This window comes from Mustela erminea, chromosome X, assembly GCF_009829155.1.
Source record: "Mustela erminea isolate mMusErm1 chromosome X, mMusErm1.Pri, whole genome shotgun sequence".
NCBI lineage: Eukaryota > Metazoa > Chordata > Mammalia > Carnivora > Mustelidae > Mustela > Mustela erminea.
In genome coordinates this window covers 70,941,926-70,966,431 of record NC_045635.1, presented here as the reverse complement: position 1 = coordinate 70,966,431, position 24,506 = coordinate 70,941,926, and the positions used below count along the sequence as shown (strand labels likewise).

At 35.7% G+C, this 24,506-nt stretch overlaps 1 protein-coding gene across 1 annotated transcript in view; it reads left to right on the top strand.

Annotated features, from left to right (window-relative positions):
• Nucleotides 1-24,506, top strand: part of HDX (highly divergent homeobox) — a 236,935-nt gene that overhangs the window by 179,810 nt on the left and 32,619 nt on the right. Inside the window, exon 6 of the mRNA XM_032330919.1 lies at nt 20,654-20,861. Coding sequence (XP_032186810.1) covers nt 20,654-20,861 — 208 coding nt within the window. The remainder of the gene's footprint in view (nt 1-20,653; nt 20,862-24,506) is intronic.

The following is a 24,506-nucleotide window of genomic DNA, read 5'->3' as shown; positions in this document are numbered from 1 at the left end:
ATGAAATATCAAAAGAGAAAAGTCAGAAGACTGACACTGCCAAACTTCAAAACTTAGCATAAGCTACACCAATCAACACAATGTGGTATTGGCAAAAGTATAAAAAAAATAAGTGGTAGAGAAGAATGGGGAGACTAGAAGTAGATGTACAAAAATATAGTCAACTTATCTTTGACAAAAGTATGTGGCAAGTGAATGGAAAAATAAATAATTTGTTCTTGAAGTAAAATTGGCTTACAATGTTATATCAGCTTTAGGTGTACAACATATTGACTTATAATTCTATACATTCCTCAGTGATCACCCACATAAGTGTAGTGATTGATTACATACACACACACACACACAAACACACACCCCTACATATATGTTATATATAATACACATAAATTTTATTTTATATATATTTTGTTACTTTTTTCTACAAACTTATTACTGAAGTAAAATTGACTCTTTACATTTTTAATTTCAAGTTTTAATTTAAATTCTAGTTAACATACATGATAAAATTCATTTCATGTGTAGAATTTAGTGATTTCTCACTTACATATAACACCCAGTGTTCATCTCAACAAGTGCCCTCCAAGGGGCACCTGGATGGCTCAGTGGGTTAAAGCCTCTGCCTTCAGCTCAGGTCATGATCTCAGGGTCCTGGGATTGAGTCCTGCATCAGACTCTCTGCTCAACAGGTAGCCTGCTTCCCCCTCTTTCTCTGTGCCTGCCTCTCTGCCTACTTGTGATCTGTGTCTGTCAAATAAATAAAATCTTAAAACACACACACAAAACAAACAAACAAACAAAAAACAAGTGTCCTACTTAGTACCCATTACCCATTTAGCCCATCCCCCATCCACCTCCCTCTGTCAACCCTCAGTTTGTTCTCCATTGTTAAGAGTCTCTTATGGTTTGCTTCTCTCACTATTTTTCCCCTTTCCCTATGTTCATCTATTTTGTTTCATAAATTCTATTTATGAGAGAAACCATATGGTATTTTCTTTCACTACCTGACTTATTTTACGTATAATACTCTCTAGCTCCATTCATGTCATTGCAAATGACAAAATTTCATTCCTTTCCATGGCTGAGTAATATTCCAGTGTGTGTGTATGTGTGTGTATACACACACACACCCCACATCTTCTTTTTTGTTTTGTTTTGTTTTCAGTTTCAGAGGTAGAGTTTTGTAATTCATCACTTGCATATAACACCCAGTGCTGATTACATCAAGTGTCCTCTTTAATGCCCATCACCCAGTCACCCCATCTTCTTACCCACCTCCCTTCCAGCTACCTTCAGTTTGTTCCCTATAGTTAAGGGTTTCTTATGGTTTGTCTCTCTCTCTCTCTGATTTTGTCTTATTTACCGCATCTTTTTTATTCATCAGTCTTTGGAGAATTGGGCTCTATCCATACTATGGCTATTGTTGATAATACCGCTATAAACACCAGAATCCATGTGTCTCTTTGACTTCAGAGAGTCAAAGAGATTTGTTGTATCAAATGGGTAAATTCCTAGTAGTATAGTTGCTGGATCAAAAGATAGTTCGACTTTTAACTTTTTGAGGACCCCCCATTTTCCAGAGAGACTGCACAAGTTTGTATTCCCTTCAACAGTGTGAAAGTGTTCCCCTTTGTCACATCCTTGCTAACAGCTGTTGTTTCTTATGTTATTAATTTTAACTATTCTGATAGGTTGTGTGGTAGTATCTCATCATAGTTATGATTTGTATTTCCCTGATGATGACTGATGTTGAACATCTTTTCATGTGTTTTCATGTGTTAGCCATCTAGATGTCTTCTTTGGAAAAATATCTATTCATGTCTTCTGCCCATTTCTTAACTGGATTATTTATTTTTGAGGTTGTTGAGTTTGAAAGTTCTTTACAGATTTGGGATGCTATCAGTTATGTCATTTGCTAATATCTTCTCCCATTCCTTAGGTCGTCTCTTAGTTTTGGTGATTGTTTCCTTCATTCCTCAGAAGGTGGTTGTTGTTGTTGTTTTTTAATCTGGATGAAGTCCCAATATTTTATTTTTGTTTTTGTTTCCCTTGCCTCCAGAGATGTGTTTAGCAAGAAGTTGTTGTGGCCAAGGTCAAAGAGGTTACTTTCAGTGTTTTCCTCCAGGATTTTGATTATTTCCTGTTTCACAATTAGGTTTTTCATCCATTTTGAATTTATTTCTGTGTATGGTATAAGAATGAGGTCCAGTTTCATTCTTTTGCATGTTGCTGTCCAGTTTTCTCAACACTATTTGTTGAAGAGATTGTCTTTTTTACATTGGATAGTTTTTTGTACATTGACAAAGATTAGTTAATCATATAGTCATGGGTCCATTTCTGGGATGTCTATTCTGTTCCACTGATCTATATATCTGTTTTTGTGCCAGTAGCCTACTGTGTTGGTGACTACAGCTTTGTAATATAGCTTGAAGTCCAGAATTGTGATGCCTTCAACTTTGCTTTTCTTTTTCAACATTGCTTTGGCTATTTGGGGTCTTTTGTGGGTCCACACAAATTTGAGGATTGTTTGTTCTAGCTCTGTGAAAAATCCTGGGGATTATTGGTTTAAATACATGGATTGCTTTGAATAGTATAGAAATTTCAACAATATTTGTTCTCCCATTCCATGAGCATAGACTATCATTCCATTTCTTTGTGTCCTCTTCAATTACTTTCATTAGTGTTCTACACTTTTCAGAAGAAAGATACTTTATCTCTTTAGTTAGGTTTATTCCTGGTATCTTATGGTTTTTGGTGCAACTGTAAATGGGATTGATTCTTTGATTTCTCTTCCAGTTGCTTCATTACTGGTGTATGATAATGCAACTGATTTCTGACCTTGATTTTATATCCTGTTTTATATCCTGTTTATATCCTATTAATTTTCCTGAATTCATATTTCTGTTCTTATAATTTTTTGGTGGTGTCTTTTGGGTTTTCTCCATAGCATATCATGTCATCTGTGAATATTGAACATTTATTTGACTTTTTCCTTGCAGATTTAATGCCTTTAGTTTCGTTTTGTTGTCTAATTACTAAGGCTAGAGCTTCCAGTTCTATGTTAAGTAACAATGGTGAGAGTGGACATCCCTGTCTTATTCTTGACCATAAAGGAAAATCTCTCAGTTTTGCCCAATGAAATTGACATTAGCCGTGGGTCTTTCACACATAACCTTTATGATGTTGAAGTATGTTCCCCCATCCCTGCTGTGCTGAGGGACATTATGAGAGTGGATACTGTATTTTGTCAAATGCTTTTCCTGAATCTAAAGAGAAGATCATATGGTTCTTATCCTTTCTTTTATTAATATGGTGTATCATATTGATTGATTTGTGAATATTGAATGAACCTTGTAGCCCAGGAATAAATCCCACTTGATTGTGGTGAATAATTCTTTAAATGTACTGTTGGATTCAATTTCCTAGTATCTTGTTGAAAATTTTTGCAACCATGTTCATCAGGGATGTTGGCCTGTGATTCTCCTTTTTAGTGAGATCTTTTGGAATCAAAGTAATGCTGGCTTCGTAGAATAAGTTTGGAAGTTTTCTGTCCATTTCTATTTTTCAGAAGTTTGAGAAGAATAGGTATTAAGTCTTCTTTAAATATCTGATAGATGATTTAGTGAAAAGAAGGGCCATATGTACCCCAATGTTCATAGCAGCAATGGCCACAATTGCCAAACTGTGGAAAGAGCCAAGATGCCCTTCAACAGATGAATAGATAAAGAAGATGTGGTCTATATATACAATGGGATATTACTCAGCCATCAGAAAGGATGCATATCCAACTTTTGCATCAACATGTATGGGACTGAAGGGGATTATGCTGAGTGAAATAAGTCAAAGAGAAAGTCAATTATCATATAGTTTCACTTACTTGTAGAATGTAAGGAATAACATGGACGACATTAGGAGAGGGAAAAGTGAATTGGGGGAAACCTGAGGGGGAGATGAAACATGAAAGACTGTGGACTCTGCGAAACAAACAGAGGGTTTTGGAGGGCAGGGGGTTGGGGGTTAGATGAGCCTGGTAGTGGATATTAAGGAGGGCACATATTGCATGGAGCAGTGGGTGTGGTGCATAAACAATGAATCTTGGAACATGAAAAAATAAAAAAAAACAAGATGTTTTAAAAAGTAAAAGAATTTTCTCTTTCTTCTCTCCTGTTGTTGGTGTAAAGAAATGCAACTGATTTCTGCATTGATTTTATATCCTGACACTTTACTGAATTCCTGTACAAGTTCTAGCAGTTTTGGAGTGGAATCGTTTGGGCATTCCACATATAGTATCATATCATCTGCAAAGAGTGATAGTTTGACTTCTTTGCTAATTTGGATGCCTTTAATTTCTTTTTGTTGTCTAATTGCTGAGGCTAGGACTTCTGGTACTTTGTTGAATAGCAGTGGTGATAATGGACATCCCTGCCATGTTCCTGACCTTAGCGGAAAAGCTTTCAGTTTTTCTCCATTGAGAATGATATTTGCGGTGGGTTTTTCTTAGATGGCTTTGATGATATTGAGGTATGTGCCCTCTATCCCTACACTTTGAAGAGTTTTGATCAGGAAGGGATGCTGTACTTTGTCAAATGCTTTTTCAGCATCTATTGAGAGTATCATATGATTCTTGTTCTTTCTTTTATTAATGTATTGTATCACATTGATTGATTTGCGGATGTTGAACCAACCTTGTAGCCCTGGAATAAATCCCACTTGGTCATGGGTGAATAATCCTTTATATGTACTGTCGGATCCTATTGACTAGTATTTTGGTGAGAATTGTTGTCTCTGTGTTCATCAAGGATATTGGTCTTTAATTCTCTTTTTTGATAGGATTCTTGTCTGGTTTTGGGATCAAGGTGATGCTGGCCTCATAAAATAAGTGTGGAAGTTTTCCCTCCATTTCTATTTTTTGGAAGAGTTTCAGGAGAATAGGAATTAATTCTTCTTTTTTTTTATTAATTTATTTATTTTTAGCATAACGGTATTCATTATTTTTTCACGACACCCAGTGCTCCATGCAATCTGTGCCCTCTATAATACCCACCACCTGGTACCCAAACCTCCCACCCCCCGCCACTTCAAACCCCTCAGATTGTTTTTCAGAGTCCATAGTCTCTCATGGTTCACCACCCCTTCCAATTTCCCCCAACTCCCTTCTCCTCTCTATCTCCCCATGTCCTCCATGCTTTTTGTTATACTCCACAAATAAGTGAAACCATATGATAATTGACTCTCTCTGCTTGACTTATTTCACTCAGCATAATCTCTTCCAGTCCCGTCCATGTTGCTACAAAAGTTGGGTATTCGTCCTTTCTGATGGAGGCATAATACTCCATAGTATATATGGACCACATCTTCCTTATCCACTCGTCCGTTGAAGGGCATCTTGGTTCTTTCCACAGTTTGGCAACTGTAGCCATTGCTGCTATAAACACTGGGGTACAGATTCTTCTTTAAATGTTTGGTAGAATTCCCCTGGAAAGCGGTCTGTCCATGGGCTTTTGTGTGGTTGGAGATTTTTGATGACTGTTTCAATCTCCTTACTGGCTATGGGTCTGTTCAAATTTTCTATTTCTTCCTGGTTCAGTTGTGGTAGTTTATGTCTATGCTGCCTAATGCAGTCTACACATTTAATGCAATTCCTATCAAAATCCCATCCATTTTTTTCAAAGAAATAGAACAAATAATCCTAAAATTTATATGGAACCAGAAAAGACCTCAAATAGCCAAAGGATATTGAAGAAGAAAGCCAAAGTGGGTGGCATCACAATTCCAGACTTCAAGCTCTATTACAAAGCTGTCATCATCAAGACAGTATGGTATTGGCACAAAAACAGACACATAGATCAATGGAACAAAATAAAGAGCCCAGAAATAGACCCTCAACTCTATAGTCAACTAATCTTCAACCAAGCAGGAAAGAATGCCCAACAGAAAAAAGACAGCCTCTTCAACAAATGGTGTTGGGAGAATTGGACAGCCACATGCAGAAAAATGAAATTTGACCATTTCCTTACACCACACACGAAAATAGACTCAAAATGGATGAAGGACCTCAATGTGAGAAAGGAATCAATCAAAATCCTTGAGGAGAACACAGGCAGCAACCTCTTCGACCTCAGCCGCAGCAACTTCTTCCTAGGAACATCGCCACAGGCAAAGGAAGCAAGGGCAAAAAGGAACTATTGGGATTTCATCAAGATCAAAAGCTTTTGCACAGCGAAGGAAAAAGTTCACAAAACCAAAAGACAACTGACAGAATGGGAGAGGATGTTTGCAAAGGACATATCAGATAAAGGGCTAGTATCCAAAATCTATAAAGAACTGATCAAAGTCAAACCCAAAGAATAAATAATCCAATCAAGAAATGGGCAGAGGACATGAACAGACATTTCTGCAAAGAAGACATCCAGATGGCCAACAGACACATGAAAAGTGTTCCACATCACTGGGCATCAGGGAGATACAAATCAAAACCACAATGAACTACCACCTCACACCAGTCAGAATGGCTTAAATTAACAAGTCAGGAAATGACAGATGCTGGCAAGGATGCGGAGAAAGGAGAACTCTCCTACACTGTTGGTGGGTATGTAAGCTGGTGCAACCACGCTGGAAAACAGCATGGAGGTTCCTCAAAAAGTTGAAAATAGAGCTACCCTATGACCCAGCAATTACACTACTGCGTATTTACCCTAAAGATACAAACGTAGTGATCTGAAGGGTCATGTGCACCCAAATGTTTATAGCAGCAATGTCCACAATAGCCAAACTATGGAAAGAACCTAGATGTCCATCAACAGATGAATGGATAAAGAAGAAGTGGTATATATATACAATGGAATACTATGCAGCCATCAAAAGAAATTAAATCTTGCCATTTGCAATGATGTGGATGGAACTAGAGGATATTATGCTTAGTGAAATAAGTCAATCAGAGAAAGACAACTATCATATGATCTTCCTGATACGAGGAAGTAGAGATGCAATGTGGGGTGTTTGGGGGGTAGGAAAAGAATAAATGAAACAAGGTGGATCAAGAGGGAGACAAACCATAAGAGACTCTTAATCTCACAAAACAAACTGAGGGTTCCTGGGGGGAAGGGGGTCGGGAGAGGGTGGTGGGGTTATGGACATTGGAGAAAGTATGTTCTATGGTGAGTGCCGTGAAGTGTGTAAACCTGGCTATTCACAGATCTGTACCACTGGGGATAATAATACATTACGTGTTTATAAAAAAACTAAAAAATTAAAAAAAATTTTAAAAGTTAAAAAAATAAAATAAAATGAGTCTCTTACAGACAGTGTATCAATGGTTCTTGTTTTTTTTTTTATCCAATCTTTGTTAGTTTGGGGTTTTTTTATTTGTTTCTTAAATTCCACATATAAGTGTAATCACATGTTTACTTGTCTTTCCCTGTGGGATTTATTTCACTTAGAATAATGCCCTGTAGGTCTATCCATGTTGTCTCAACTGGCAAGACATTCTCTACACACACCCACACACACACATTACACACTACTTTAAACGTTCATACATTAGCATTTGTAAATAATACTGTAATATACAAAGGAATTCATATATCTTTTCAAATTAATGTTTTCGTTTTCTTTGTGTATATATCCTGTTGTAGAATTCTTGATCACATGGTATTTCAAATTTTTAAGTTATTGAGGAAACTCTATATTATTTTCCATAGTTGTTGCACCAATTTACATTCTCACCAACAGAACACCAAGGTTGCCTTTTTCCCCTCATCCTCAGTAACACTTGTTATTGCTTGAATTTTTGATAATATCCATTCTTGCTGGTGTGTGGTGATATCTCACTGTGGTTTTGATTTTTATTTTCCTGTTGCTTAGTGATGTTGATTATCTTTTCTTTTTTTAAGTTTTTTAAATTTTAATTTTAATTAAAGTGCAGTAAATTTACAATGTTAGATTAGTTTCAGGTGTACAATTTAGTGATTCAATGTATACATTACTCAGTGCTCATGGTAAGTGTACTTCATAATCCCCATCAACTACTTCACTCATCTGCACAACTACCACCCTTCTGGTAACCATCAGTTTTTTCTCTATATTTAAGGGTCTGTTTCTTGGTTTGTCTCTCTCTCTTTTCCCCTTTGTTCCTTTTTTGTTTATTTCTTAAATTTCATGTATGACTGATCATATGTTATTTGTCTTTTCCTGATGTATTTCACTTAAGCATCATGCTCTTCACCTCCATCCATGCTATGACAAATGGCAAGATTTCACTCTTTTTTTTTTAAGATTTTATGTATTTATTTGACAGAGAGAAATCACAAGTAGATGGAGAGACAGGCAGAGAGAGAGAGGGAAGCAGGCTCCCTGCTGAGCAGAGAGCCCAATGCGGGACTCGATCCCAGGACCCTGAGATCATGACCTGAGCCGAAGGCAGCGGCTTAACCCACTGAGCCACCCAGGCACCCCAAGATTTCACTCTTTTTTAACAGCTGAATAACATTCCATCTATATGTGTATACACATTTTCTTGATCCATTCATCTAGTAATGAACACTTGGGCTGCTTCCATAGTTTGGCTATTGTAAATAATACTGCAAAAAAAGTAGGAGTGCATATATCCTTCTTAATTATTATTTTTGTATTCTTTGGGTAAATATCAGTAATGCAATTACTGGATTGTAGGGCAGTTTCATTTTTTTCATTTATTTATTTTCAAAATAACAGTATCATTATTTTTTCACCACCCCCAGTGCTCCATGCAATCCGTGCCCTCTAAATACCCACCACCTGGTAGCCGGACCTCCCACCCCCACTGCCACTTCAAACCCCTCAGATTGTTTTTCAGAGTCCATAGTCTGTCATGATTCACCTCCACTTCCAATTTACACCAACCCCCTTCTCTCTAACTCCCCATGTCCTCCATGCTTTTTGTTATGCTCCACAAATAAGTGAAACTATATGATAATTGACTCTCTCTGCTTGACTTATTTCACTCAGCATAATCTCTTCCAGTCCCGTCCATGTTGCTACAAAAGTTAGGTATTCATCCTTTCTGATGAAGGCATAATACTCCATAGTATATATGGACCACATCTTCCTTATCCATTCATCCGTTGAAGGGCATCTTGGTTTTTTCCACAGTTTGACGACCGTGGCCATTGCTGCTATAAACAGTGGGGTACAGATGGCCCTTCTTTTTACTACATCTGTATCTTTGGGGTAAATACCCAGGAGTGCAATGGCAGGGTCATAGGGAAGTTCTAGTTTTAATTTCTTGAGGAATCTCCACACTGTTCTCCAAAGAGGCTGCACCAACTTGCATTCCCACCAACAGTGGAAGAGGGTTCCCCTTTCTCCACATCCTCTCCAACACATGTTGTTTCCTGTCTTGCTAATTTTGGCCATTCTAACTGGTGTAAGGTGATATCTCAATGTAGTTTTAATTTGAATCTCCTTGATGGCTAGTGATGATGAACATTTTTTCATGTGTCTGATAGCTATTTGTATGTCTTCACTGGAGAAGTGTCTGTTCATATCTTCTGCCCATTTTTTGATATGATTGTCTCTTTTCTGTGTGTTGAGTTTCAGGAGTTCTTTATAGATCCTGGATATCAACCTTTTGTCTGTACTGTCATTTGCAGAGATCTTCTCCCATTCCGTGGGTTGCCTCTTTGTTTTCTTGACTGTTTCCTTTGCTGTGCAGAAGCTTTTGATTTTGATGAAGTCCCAAAAGTTCATTTTCACTTTTGTTTCCTTTGCCTTTGGAGGCATATCTTGAAAGAAGTTGCTGTGGCTGATATCGAAGAGATTACTGTCTGTTTTCTCCTCTAGGATTCTGATGGATTCCTGTCTCACATTAAGGTCTTTTATCCATTTTGAGTTTATCTTTGTGTACGGTGTAAGAGAATGGTCGAGTTTCATTCTTCTGCATATAGCTGTCCAGTTTTCCCAGCACCATTTATTGAAGAGACTGTCTTTTTTCCACTGTATATTTTTTCCTGTTTTGTCGAAGATTAATTGACCATAGAGTTGAGAGCCCATATCTGGGCACTCTCCTCTGTTCCACTGCTCTATGTGTCTGTTTTTATGCCAGTACCATGCTGTCTTGGTGATCACCTAGCCTGTTCTGTTGATCTATGTGTTTGTCTTTGTGCCAGTACCATATTTTATTGATTACTACAGCTTTATGATATTACTTGAAATATGGAATTGTGACCCTGCAACTTTGTCTTTCTTAAACTTTTTTATTTTTTATTTTTTTAAAGATTTTTATTTATTTGACAGAGAGACAGAGAGAAATCACAAGTAGGCAGAGAGACAGGCAGAGAGGGGAAGCAGGATCCCCGCCAAGCAGACAGCCCAATGTGGGACTCCATCCCAGGACCCTGAGATCATGACCTGAGCTGAAGGCAGAGGCTGAACCCACTGAGCCACCCAGGTGCCTCAACTTTGTCTTTCTTTTTTGAGATAGTTTTGCTATTCAGTGTCATGTTTCCATACAAGATTTATGATTGTTTTTCCTAGTTCTATGAAGCCTGTTGTTGGTATTTTGATAGGGATTCATTAAATCTGCAGAGTGCTTTGGGTAGTATACACATTTTTTTAAAGATTTATTTATTTATTTTAGATAGAAATAGAGAGCATGGGGGGAGGGGCAGAGGGAGAGGGAGAAAGATAATCTCAAAAGACTTCTCACTGATTGTGCAGCTTGACACAGGGCTTGATCTCATGACCCTGAGATCATGACCTGAGCCCAAATCAAGAGACTGATACTTAATCAACTGAGCCACCCAGGCACCTGTGATAATATGGGCATTTTAGCAATATTTCTTCTTCCAGTAAATGAGCATGGGGTATCTTTCCATTTGTTTGTGTCATTTTTAATGTCTTTCGTCAGTATTTTATAGTTTACACACCATAGATCTTTTACCTCCTTCGTTAAGTTTATTCATAGGTGTTTCATTATCATTGGTGTGGTTGTAAGTAGGATTCCACAGGGATTATTTTCTTAATTTCTCTTTCTGTTGTTTCATTATTAGTGTATAGAAGTGCAATACATTTCTGTTCATTGAGTTTTGTATCCTGCAAACTTACTAAATGTGTTTATCAGTTCTAGTAATTTTTGGTGAATTCTTTGGGGCTTTGAATATATAGTATTATGTCACTGCAGATAGTGAAATTTTTACTTCTTCCTTACCAATGTAGTTGTTTTTATTCCTTTTCTTTTTGTCTGATTGCTGTGGTTATGACTTCAAATAGTGTGTTGGAGAAAAAAGGGGGTGAGAGTGGATATCCTTGTCTTTCTCCTGATCCTAGGAGAAAAGCTCTCAGTTTTTCCCCATTTTGTATGATTTAGCTGTGGATTTTTCATATGTGGTCTTTATTATATGAAGGTATGCTCCCTCTAAATCTAATGTTATATATATATATATATATATATATATATATATATATATATATATATATAAAATTTATATATATATAAAATTTATATATATATATAAAATTTATATATATATATAAAATATATATATATAAAATGCTTGGCTGTTTTATGTTTTCAAATGCTTTTCCCACATCTAATGAAATTGTCATATGATTTTTATCCTTTTTCTTATTGATGTAATGTATCACATTATTTGATTTGTGATTACTGAAGTACTCTTGCATCCTGGGAATAAATCCCACTTAATTGTGGTAAATGATTTTTTAAGGTATTGTTGGATTCAATTTACCAAAACTTTGTTGAGGCTTTTTGCATCTAAACTCAGAGATATTGGCCTGTATTTCCCTTTTTTGTAGAATCTTTATCTGGTTTTGATATCAGGGTAATGCAGGCCTCATAGAATGAATTTGGAAATTTTTCTTCCTCTTCTATTCTTTGGAATAGTTTGAGAATAATAAGTATTAACTGTTCTTTAAATGTTTGGTAGAATTCACCCGGGAAACCTTCTGGCTAAGAGCTTTTCTTTTTTCGGACTTATTTGATTACTGAATCAATTTCATTGCTGGTAATCAGTCTTTTTAAATTTTCTGTTTCTTCTTGATTCAATTTTGGGAGATTATATGTTTCTAGGAATTTATGCATTTCTTCTATGTTATCCAATTTGTTGGTATGTAATTTTTCATAATATTCTGTTAAAATCCTTTGTATTTCTGTGGTATTGACCAATTGTTCTCCTGTTCCATTTCTGATTTTGATTGATTAAATCCACTCACTCTATGTTTTTTTAAATGAGTTTGGCTAAAGTTTTATCAATTCTGTTAATTTTTACAAATATCCTGTTCCTGCTTTGGTTATTGGTTTCCTTGTTTTAGCTTATGTTTTATTTACTTATGATCTAATCTTTATTATTTCCTTCTTTCTGTTGGTTTGGGTTCTGTTTGTTAATTTTTTCTGTCTCCTTTAGATGTGAGGTTTTGTTGTTTATTTAAGATTTTTCTTGCTTCTTCTTTTTTTAAAGATTTTTTAAAAAAATTTAGCCAAGAGCATTTAGCAAGAGCTGGGGCAGGGGCGGAGGGAGAAGCAGACTCCCTGCTGAGCAGGGAGCCTGATGCGGGGCTCAATCTCAGGACTCTGAGATCATGACCTGAGCTGAAGGCAGACACTTAACAGACTGAGCCACCCAGGCGCCCCTACATTTTTCTTGCTTCTTGAGGTAGGCATGTATTGCTATAAAATTCCCTCTTAGAACAGCATTTGCTGCATCCCAGAGATTTTATAACTTTGTGTTTCATTTTCATTTGTCTCCATGTTGTTTTTTAATTTTCCCTTTGATTTTGTGGTTGACCCATTTATTGTTTAGTAACATGTTATTTAATTCCCACGTGTTTGTGCTACTTCAAGATTTTTTCCTTATGATTGATTTTTAGTTTCAAAGTGCTATGGTCAGAAAATTTCCACGGAATGATTTTGATCTTTTTGAATTTATTGAGACTTATTTTGTGCCCAGATATATGATCTGTTATGAAGAATATTCCCTGTGCACTTAAAAAGCATGTGTATGCTGCCGTTTCAGGATGAAATTATCTAAATATAGCTATTAAGTCTATTTAGGGCAATGTGTCATTCAAACCCAACATTTCCTTGTTGATTTTCTGGTTCAATGATCTATGTTATGGGGATGTTAATGTCTCAAACTATTATTGTATTACTAGTGATTTGTTCCTTATTATTGTTATTAACTGCTCAAAGAATTTGGGTACTCTCATTTTGGGTGCATAAATATTCAGTTGTATTATCCTCCTATTGGAATGTGCCAGCAGTGATTATATAGTGTTCATCTTTGTCTCTTTTTAGACTTTTTGTTTCAAGGTCTATTTTGTCATATGTAAGTATTGCTACCAGATCTTTCCTTTCATGGGAATTTGCATGTTAAATAATTATCCAACCCTTAAATTTTAAACTTCATGTGTTTTTAGGTCTGAAATAATTATCTCATAGGAAGTATATAAATGGGCCTTGGTGTGCATTTGTTTGTTTGTTTGTTTTAATCTAGTCCATCAATGTTTGTCATTTGAGTGGAGCATTTAGCCAATTAAATTCCAAGTAATTATTGATAGATATGTATATTTTGCCAGTTTTTCAATTTTTATAAGGTTGTTTTGTACTTTTTCTCCATCCCTTTCTTTTCTTGCTCTCTTCTCTCATGATTACTTGGCTTACTTTATTTTATTTTCTTAAAGATTTCTTTATCTCAATAGATGCAGAAAAAGCATTTCATAAAATACAGCATCTTTTCCTGATAAAACCCTCTACCATGTAGGGATAAAGGGAACATTCCTCAAAATCATAAAAGCCATATATAAAATACCCACAGTGACTATCATCCTCAATGGGGAAACAAATGACAACTTCACCCCTAAGGTAAGGATGAAGACACAGATGTCCACTCTCCCACTATTGTTCAACATAGTACTAGAGCTCTTAGCCTCGTGTCTTGAGCTGCTTTCAAGATTTTCTCTTTATCTCTGAAATTTGCAAGCTTCACTATTATATGCTGCTATTTTGACCTATTTTTATTGATTTTGAGGGGGGTTCTCTGTGCCTCCTGGACTTGAATGCTTGTTTCCTTTCCAAGATTAGGGATGTTCTCAGGTACAATTTGTTCAGGTAAAACTTCTGTCCCTTCTGTCTTTCCTCATTTTCTGGGACCCCTATTATTCTAATGTTATTGCCCTTTATGGTGTCACTGATGTCTCAAATCATCCTCTCTTGATCCAATAGTTGTTTTTCTCTTTTTTCCTCAGTTTTCTTTTTCTCCACCATTTTGTCTTCTATATCACTGACTCTTCTTCCTCATTTACCCTAGTAGTTAGAGCCTCCATTTTTTTTTCGCCTCTCAGTGAAAGCATTTTTACTTTCAGCCTGATAATATTTTATTTCTTTTATATCAGTAGCAGTAAGGGATTCTCTAGAATCTTTTATGCTTTTTTCAAGCCCATATTGTATCTTTATAAAGGTTATTCTGAATTCCAGTTCTGAAATCTTACTTATATCCATACTGATTAAATCTGTGGCAGGAAGTACTACATCTACTTGTTCCTTTTCTTTTGAAATTCCGCTTCTAGTCATTTGGTCAGGAAAGAAAGGGAAAGAAAGCTGAGGGTTTTGGGGGGGTGGGGGAGGGGGTAGCAGGGTGATGTGTATTAAGAAGGGCACATGTAATGAGCACTAGGTGTTATATGCAAATAATGAATCATTGAACACTATATCAAAAACTAACGATGTACTATATGTTGGCTAAGTGAACATAACAAAAATTTTTTAAAATAAAATAAATAAAATAATTTGGGGAAAAAAGAAACAAAACAAACAAACAAACAAAACCAGCATAATCAGCAGTAATAGTATCAAGAACAACAAGAATATCTTCAGAAAGTGATTCTGGTGTATGGTATGCACTCTCTGCTCTTGTATTTTGGCTGATCTTTCCTAATGGTCCTTCTCTACAGAATTCCTACTTCCTTGTAGTAGAGAGTGTTTTGGCCTTTAAGTAGTTATGCTTTGATTTGTTTGTGAAGATAAGTTGGAAGCTGATGTTTTTGAGCTTTCTTTAATAAGTAGACTTGGTAGATATGGGGATTTTTCTTGGTCTCCTGAGGAAGAGATCTGCTGTGCTGGCTCACAATCTGACTGGCCCTCTTAAAGATGCTCCTGCCAGGTCAGGGTGTCTGGGTTTAGTGTAGGAGTGTCTGGGCCTCCACTAGAGGCACTGTGTTTCTCTCTGGAGTCCGACTTTGCTGGTGGGTGAGAGGAGGGAAGGGGCGTGGAAGAGGTAGATAGAATAAGGCATCACCTCTCCCTCTTGTCCCTGGGGAGTGGAACTGGCAGCCGCTGCTCAGGAGGCCCTCTTAAAAAAGCAAGCAGTCTCCTGTGACCCAGGACCTCCTCAGTTCCCTGTCCTGACCTGTCTGGGTCTGGGTCATTGGTATAACCAGAGCCACAGATCTCCTGTATTTTATCTCTGGCCAGTGGCTGAAATTCAAACCTTAAAATTTTAAAGGGCCTGCTGATGTGTGTGCCCATTCTTGTCCCCTGGCTGGGAGGCTCAGTGTGTGGCCAGCACCATCCTGTCCTTGAAAAGCCATTGCCCCGTGTGTGTGCAGAGGCTAGAGTTTATTGTATCACTCAACAAAAAGCTGGGGCCATGTTATCAGCCATCTGCACTTGATTCAGTCTCCTACTCCCCTTAGACCCAGAAAAGCCATTGCAGAGGCTTGAATATATTGTGGCAGCAGCAAAAAATAGCAGCAAGGTTATCTACATTCTGCTCTAGTCTCTGTGATCTGCTCAGTAAGTCCCCAAAAAAGCAGCTATTTGGCACATGCACAGAAGCTTAAACCTAATGTGGCTCACACTAAAAAGTTAAGAGGTTTTCTCCCCTCTCTGCTCCCCTCTGACCCTGCTGTTGAGCCCCCCTCAAGGTTCCTTAGCTGTCCCTTTGTCTTTAGAGAGCACAGATATGCTCCTCCAAATACCCTTTTAGGAAGGGGAGCAATCTCTCCCTGAGCTTCCCAGGGATCCACTCGCCATGGCTTATTGTTTGGTCACAAACTGCTATAATCTTTCCAACTTTCTCCCTCTTCCTGACTTAACTTCATGAACTCAGCTTCCTCCCCTTCCCAGCCATGCAGTATCCCAATTCCCCAATTCAGAGCTCTCAACCTCACTTCTGCCAAATTCTTTCACTCCAACTGTATATAATGTTTCCATACTCCTCCAGTCCTCTTCTTGGTTGTTCAGCATATTTGGAGGTTGATCTAGTTGTATTCCACGGATGAGGCAAATTCAGAGTGCCCTACTACACTGCCACCTTGGAACTCTGACCAAAGCCAACTCTATTTTTTTTTTAATTAATAGATATAGAGAACAGATTGGTGTTTGCCAGATGCAATGGTGGGGGGGGAGTTGGAAGATGGGAGAAATGAGTAAAGGTGGTCAAAAAGTAAAAGTAAATAAGAATTTGAAAATCAATAAAATAATAAGTGAGTATGTTGAAAAGATCAGTGAAATTGACAAACATCTAGTAAGAATGGCAAAGAAAAAAGAAAGAAGACAGAAGTTAGTAATATTAGGAATGAGCCAAGGGATATTTCTACAGAATTTGCAGACAGAAAAAGGATAAAAGAAAATATATCAAACAAATCTATATGGACAAATTGAGAACTTAGATGAGATGGATCAATTCCTGGAAAAGTACAAATTATCACAACTTACCCAATATGAAATAGATTATTTGATTAGCCCTATAACTATTAAGGAAATTGAATTCATCCTTATGCCTCCATCCATCAGAAAGGATGAATACCTAACTTTTGTATCAACATGGACAGACTGGAAGAGATTATGCTGAGTGAAATAACTCAAGCAGAGAGAGTCAATTATCATATGGTCTCGCTTATTTGTGGAGCATAAGGAATAACATGGAGGACATGGGGCGATGGAGAGGAGAAGGGAGTTGGGGGAAATTGGAGGGAGAGATGAACCATGAGAGACTATGGACTCTGAGGAACTAACTGAGGGTTTTGGAGGGAAGGGGGTTGGGGGGTTAGGTGAGCCTGGTGGTGGGTATTATGGAGGACATGTATTGCATGGAACACTGGGTGTGGTGCATAAACAATGAATTCTGGAACACTGAAAAGAAATTTAAAAATAAATAATTTTTTTAAATTGCCCCTCAAAAAGAAATCTACAGGTGCCCAAACCTACAGTTAACATCACACTTAATAGTGAAATACAGAATGATTTCCCCCTGAGATAAAGAACAAAACAAGATGTCCACTTTGACCACCTTTATTCAATTTATACTAGAAGTTCTAGCTAATGCAATGAAACAAGAAAAGGAAATAAAAGTAACATACAATTGCCTATGTTGACAATTCTAAGGAAACTACAAAAACAGTCCTATAACCGATGAGTGAATTTAACAAAGTCTCTGGATACAAGATCAACATACAAAAATCAGTTGTGTGTTTACATAGTAAAAATGAACATATTGAAACTGAAATTAAATATATAATACTATTTTCAATTACTGAAAAAAATAATGTAAATCTAACAAAATATGTATAGGGTTTTTTTGCTAAAAATTACAAAACATTGATGAAAGAAATCAAAGAAGTTTTAAATAAATGGAAAGACATCTATGCTCATGGATTGGAAGTCTCAACACAGTAAAACTGAAATGCCTCCAAATATGCAGGTTTAACATAATTCTTATAAAAGTCTCAACAATATTTTTTGGTTGATGTAGACCAGAAAACTCTAAGATTTATATGGAAAGGAAATATTCTACTATAATTAAAATTACTCTGGGGGTGGGGAGAATGAAATGGAAGAAATCCACCTACCTAATTTCAAGACTTATATAGCTACAGTAATCAAGAATATGTGGTATTTGCAGGAAGATACATATACAGATTGGTGAAACAGATTAATGAACCCAGAAATAGCTATGGACAGTTTAGTTGATTTTTGACAAAGATGCAAAAGCAATTCAATGGACAAAGTCTTTTCAAAAAATGTTTCTGGAACACTTTGATATCTATAGAAAACAGAAATGAACTTTGATCTAAATCTCACACCTTATACAAAAATGAATTCAAAATGGATCATAGATTTAAATGTAAAAAGTAAAAACTATAAAAAATTTAAAAGAAAAGATAGGGGATAATCTTCAGGACCTAGGGCTTGGTGAAATATTTTTAGAAATGACACTAAAAGCACAATCCATAAAAGAAAAGAAGAAATAGCTTGGACTTCATCAAAATTAAAATCCCCCTTTTTTTTTCTGCAAAAGACCCAGATGAGGAAAATAAAAGCTATAGACTGGGAGAATATATTTGCAAAACCACATATCTGACAACAACTCATATCTAGAATATATGAAGAACTCTTAAAACACATTTTATTTATTTTTAAATTTAATCTAATTTTTTCAGTGTTCCAAGATTCATTGTTTATGCACCATACCCAGTGCTCCATGCAATAGATGTGCCCTCTGTAATACCCACCACCAGGCTCACCCATCCCTCCACCCCCTCCTTTCCAAAACCCTCAGTTTGTTTCTCAGAGTCCACAGTCTCTCATGCTTCAAAATTCATGAAGAAATATTTCACTGAAGAGAGTATATGGAAGCACATAAAAAATTTTTCAACAACTAGCCTTTGGGAAATCAACTTAAGAACTCAGTGATCTATCACTGCATGCACACATAAGAACAGCGAATTTTCTAATTACTGAGAATACCAGATGTTAGCAAGAATGCCAAGAAACTGGATTTTTTATACATTGCTGGTAAAAATGTAAAATGGTACTATTTTTCTGGAAACGATTTGACAGCCTTTTTTTTTTTTTAAATAAAACTAAACGTGTAATTACCATAGGTCCGAGCATTTGCCTTCTTTAGCATTTGCATTCTAGAGACATGAAAACTTTTATCTGCATAAAAACCTGCTCATGACTGACTGTTCATAAAAGCTTTAAGGGCTCCAACATGAACACAACCCAAGTTCCCTTTGATGAATGAATGATTAGACAAACATTGCAAATAAATGGAAAAAATAGTACATAAATAATCAGGGAATACAACTTAACAATAAAAAGGAATGGACTGCTGATAAATGCAACTTGAAAAAATCTTCAGAAAATTATGCTGAGTGAAAAAAGCCTGCCTCAATGGAATATTAATCAACCATCAGAAAGGATGAATACCCACCATTTGCATCCACATGGATGGAACTGGAGGGGATTATGTAAAGTGAAATAAGTCAAGCAAAGAAAGACAATTATCATATGGTTTTACACATATATGGAACATAAGCAATAACTCAGAGGACTTATAGGGGAAGGGAGGAAAATCCAAAGGGGACAAAATTAGAGAGGGAGATGAACCATGAGAGACTATGGACCCCAGGTTGTTTCTGCTGGTTTCAGAGGGGAGGAGTGTGGGGGGAGGGGGTAACAGGGTGATGGGTATTGAGAAGGGCATGTGCTGTGCTGAGTACTGGGTGTTATACTTAACTAATGAATCATTGAACACTATATCAAAAACTAATTATGTACTGTACAGTGGCTAACTGAACATAATAAAAAAGCCAACTTTAAAAAAATCACTTGCTGTATGACTCCATAAATGGAGTATATAATATTTTCTAAATGACACAATTATAGAAGTGGAAAAGAGTTGAATGGTTGCCAAGGGCTGGAAATGATAGATAAAAGAGGGAGAAGAATCATGTGGTAAAGGAACATAGAAGTGTACATACATACTGTGCAATATTAATTTCCTGTTTTAATTTTAATTATTGTGATATAATTATGCAAAACATAAATTGAAGAAAACTGAGTGAAGGAGATCTACCTTTGAAACTTCTGTGCCTTTAAAAATATTTTAATATGAAACTTTTTAGAAATTGGTTCTGAATCCAAGGAAATTTGAAATACCCAAGTAACCATTAAAGAATCAAAGTTAATAAAGTTATATTTTCACCTTCGAAGCAAGATTGGATATGGGATATGAACTGTAGTTATAGGTATATGTCTGGTGCCACTAGGAAAAGAATCAATTTGTGTTTTGTTTGAAAGATTTGGTGGGTTATTTCTACTGAAAACAAAACAAAATAAAAATTATATATTTTTAACTAATTAAAAAAGACAATCATTTATTTAAGAGAAACACTTTCTAAAAAGTTAACATTGTTATTTAATTATCATTTATCAAAAAATTAAATACATTTGTTAAATTTCCTCTAAAGGTTATCCTGTTTGAATTTTGTTTGCTTCATAAGCATAAACATCTGCTTATAAATTTTTATTAGTCATTTATATTGGACATTTTGATAGATTATACTATATAAAATTAATAAAATGATCAATCTCAAAAAAGAAAAAGGAGTCTAAAAGTAGTGTTCTGCAATGGACTGCATGTTGCTTTAAAGTCTGAGTATTTAGATAAATGTCATCTTTCTGCTAATAATATATTTAAAAGTAAAAGCATAATTATCTTAAATTTTTGCTTACTGACTAATAATTAAATGTTGTTATTTTAGGTACCTATTTAGTTTTAATAATATTTTATGCAGCATCCATTTGTTGTTTTAATGGCCAGAACTCCTAAAGATTCTATGTTTACAAAAATTCCTTTTGTATTTTTCTTATAAGACTTGGATTGGGAATCGAAGAAGGAAATATCGTTTAATGGGGATTGAAGTTCCGCCTCCAAGAGGAGGACCTGCTGATTTCTCTGAGCAGCCTGAGTCTGGTTCTTTGTCTGCACTCACAGCAGGAGAGGAAGCTGGTCCTGAAGTAGGAGAGGATAATGAAAGAAATGATGAAGTATCCATCTGTTTGTCTGAAGGAAGCTCTCAAGGTATTTCATATGCTGCACTTCCTAATAATAGCTTTTGTAAATTTGTTGGATTTTAACTTGCTCTCAGCTAATTGCATTCCACATTTAAAGTCTTCAAAACTTTTGTTTTAACATTTAAAAAGAAATTGATTTATTTTGACTATATATTGTTTAAAGATTTTATTTATTTATTTGACAGAGAGGAAGAGATCACAAGTAGGCAGAGAGGCAGGCAGAGAGAGGGGGAAGCAAGTTCCCTGTTGAGCAGAGAGCCTGATGCGGGGCTCGATCCCAGGACACTGGGATCATGACCTGAGCGGAAGGCAGAGGCTTAACCCACTGAGCCATGCAGGCGCCCCTTGATTATATATTTATATATACACACTTACATAATGAAATCATTACTACAGTCAAACTAATTAATACCTCCATTCCTCACATAGTTACCATTTATGTATATGGTGAGAGCACCTGAAATCTACTCTCTTAGCAAATTTCTAGTATGCAGTATTGAATTGTTTACTGTAATAATCATGCTGTACATTAAATCTCTGGACTTATCCATCCTATGTAATTGCAAATTTGTATCCTTTGGCCAAATTCCCCCATTTCCTGACCTCCCCACCATGGTAACTATAATTCTGTTCTCTGCTTCTCTTTGGCTTTCTAAGAGTCCACGTATAAGTGAGATTGTGCAGTATTTTTAGTTCTGTGCCTGGCTTATTTACTCTAACATGATGTCCTCCAGGTTCATCCATGCATTGAGAATGACAGGATCTCCTTTATTTAAGACTGAATAAATTCCCCTGTGTGTGTGTGTGTGTGTGTGTTTATATGTATATATTATATATTATATATCCATATATATAATTCATATATATATTTCTCAATTTATCCATTTATCTGTCAACAGATACTTAGGTTGCTTCCATATTTTGGGTAATATAAATAATGTTGCAAGAAATGTGAGAGCACAGATATCTCTTTGAGGTACTAATTGTATTTCTTTTGTTTATATATCCAGAAGAGTGATTACTGGATCACATGGTCATTGTATCTTTAGGTTTTTGAGGAACCCCCATACTGTTTTGCATAATGGCTGTGCCAATTTGCATTTAGACCAATGGTGTACAAGAGTTCCCTTTGCTCTCTATCCTCACCAACACCCATTGTTTTTTAATCTTTTTTTTAATTTTTAATGCCTCCACCTAAAGAGCCTCATTGAGTCATCACAATACTTATCTACCACAATAATGATCTCTCACATTTAGAAATGTTGGTTATTGCAACAATCCATAATTATAATTAAGTACATGACTATTTTTATTTTATTGGAATTCTAATCAATTTATGTTAGAACATCATCAATGTATTGTAATAAAAGAAAGTATGGTATAATGTGATTAACATCAGGGTAATAGGCAACCTGGGTGAAAGTTCTAGATCTTTCACTAGATGATTATGTGACTTCAGGCAAAACATTTAATTCATGGGGCCTTAGCTCCACATCTCTAAACTAAGGAAAATAGGCTGGATCATCTTTATAACAGTGCTCAGTGTTTCCCTAGTGAGAACTGAAATAATAACATGCACTTTTTCAATGAACACTTTTATTGAGGTTTAATTTACATATCATAAAATTCACCTATTGTCAATGTAGAATCCCATAAATTTTAGTAAATTTTATAGAGTTGTGGATTATCACCATCACTAAAACCAACTTTAGAATATTTTCATCACTTCAAAAAATTTGAGCCCATTTGTAATCAACCCTAATTTCCACATCCAAACCCAGGCAACCACAGATCGACTTTCTGACAGTATAAACTTGTATTTTCTGAATATTTCATATGAAAGGAATCATACAATATATAGCCTTTTTGCAACTTAGAGAAAGAAGAAGAATCTTGCACTGACCAATTTTGTTTAATTTACTTATCAGAATATTAACAACAGGGGCACCTGGGTGGCTCAGTGGGTTAAAGCCTCTGCCTTCGGCTCAGGTCATGGTCCCAGGGTCCTGGGATCGAGCCCCACATCGGGCTCTCTGCTCAGCAGGGAACCTGCTTCCTCCTCTCTCTCTGCCTACCTGTGATCTCTATCTGTCAAACAAATAAATTAAAAAATCTTTAAAAAAATGAATATTAACAACATATTTTTCAGTTTAATTTTTGCCTTTTAAATTTGATTATGGATGTCAGAACTTTTGTTTATAATATTTATGTTGCCAAATATATCAATCTTTTTCTTTATGGTTTCTGACTTCAGTGTCATGATTACATTTTACCACAATGGAATATGTCAACATATCCCCATGTTTGCATCTTATATTCTCATGGTTTCATTTTTACAACTTGATATTTATTTGGTATAGAATTTATTTTACTTCAAGATATGTGAGGAAAACCCCTAATTCTATTCTTCCAAATGGTTAACCAGTTGCCCTTACACTGTTTCTTAAATAATCCAGCATTTTCCCAGTGAGTTTAATTGTAGCTTTTTATCAAGTATTATATACATACACACATATATGTATACATACACATCTTGGGTTTCCTGTTATGTTACATTGATCTAATTATTTATAACTGTGGCTTTATAAAATATCTAAATATCTGGTAGTGATCTGATTACTCTTCTTAGCTCTTGTAGCACCAGATTCTTCTAGATTGACATTAGAATTGCTTACTCATACCTTTCCCCAATCCCTCTCCCCCAAAATTATTTTAAGATTTTTTTATTGACACTGCATTAAGTGGGTAGTAAAATATGGAAAGATAAATTCGGTTTTGCATGTGTTAAGTTTTAGATGACATTAGAACTTCCATGTGGAGCTGTTCAGCAGACTCATGGATAATGTGGGTTTGAAACCCAGAAGAGGAGTTAAGACATGAAAAGAAATATAGGAACCACCCACATTGAGGCAAAAAAAAAAAAAGTCTAGCCATAAAAATAGAAAATATAGTTAAGTGAGAAAATGGAAAATAAAAAAGAAGATGTATAAGAGCTGTGTGTTGAGAAATATCCAGATTTGGGGGCTAGAGAAGAAAAGGGAGCCATCAAAAGAATATTCAGATATAGGAGAATGAGGATGTTATGTTATTACTAAAATCAAAGAAAGAGATTTCAGAAGAAAGAAATATCATTATCTTGGTCATCTCTTGGAAGATAAATAGAAACTTCTCTCTTATGAGGCATCTAAAAATGGCAAAATGTATATAAGTGGTCAATATAATGGTACCAGAAGATGAGAGACAGGGATATGAGGAGTTGTTCATTGAGTATAAAGTTACAATTTTACAACTATAGTATAACTGTTAGACAACATAGTTCCTATAGTTGACAATAAGGGGTTATAGACTTAAAAAAATCTTGTTAAAAGGGTAAATCATATTGTGTTCTTAACACACAAAAAAGGACACAAGAAAACTTCTGGAGGTGATGGATATGTTTATTACCTGGATTGTGGTGATGGTAACATGAGTGTATTCACATGTCCAAACTCACCAAATTGTATATATTAATTATGTGTATGTGGAATTATAACTTAATAAAAAAGAAAAATGAAAATAAAATTTTAAAAAGAATGAGAACCCATTGAATTGGGTGGTTAAGGGATTCTTTCAAAAAACAATGTGTGTTGTAAGATAGAAGCCAACAGATTGC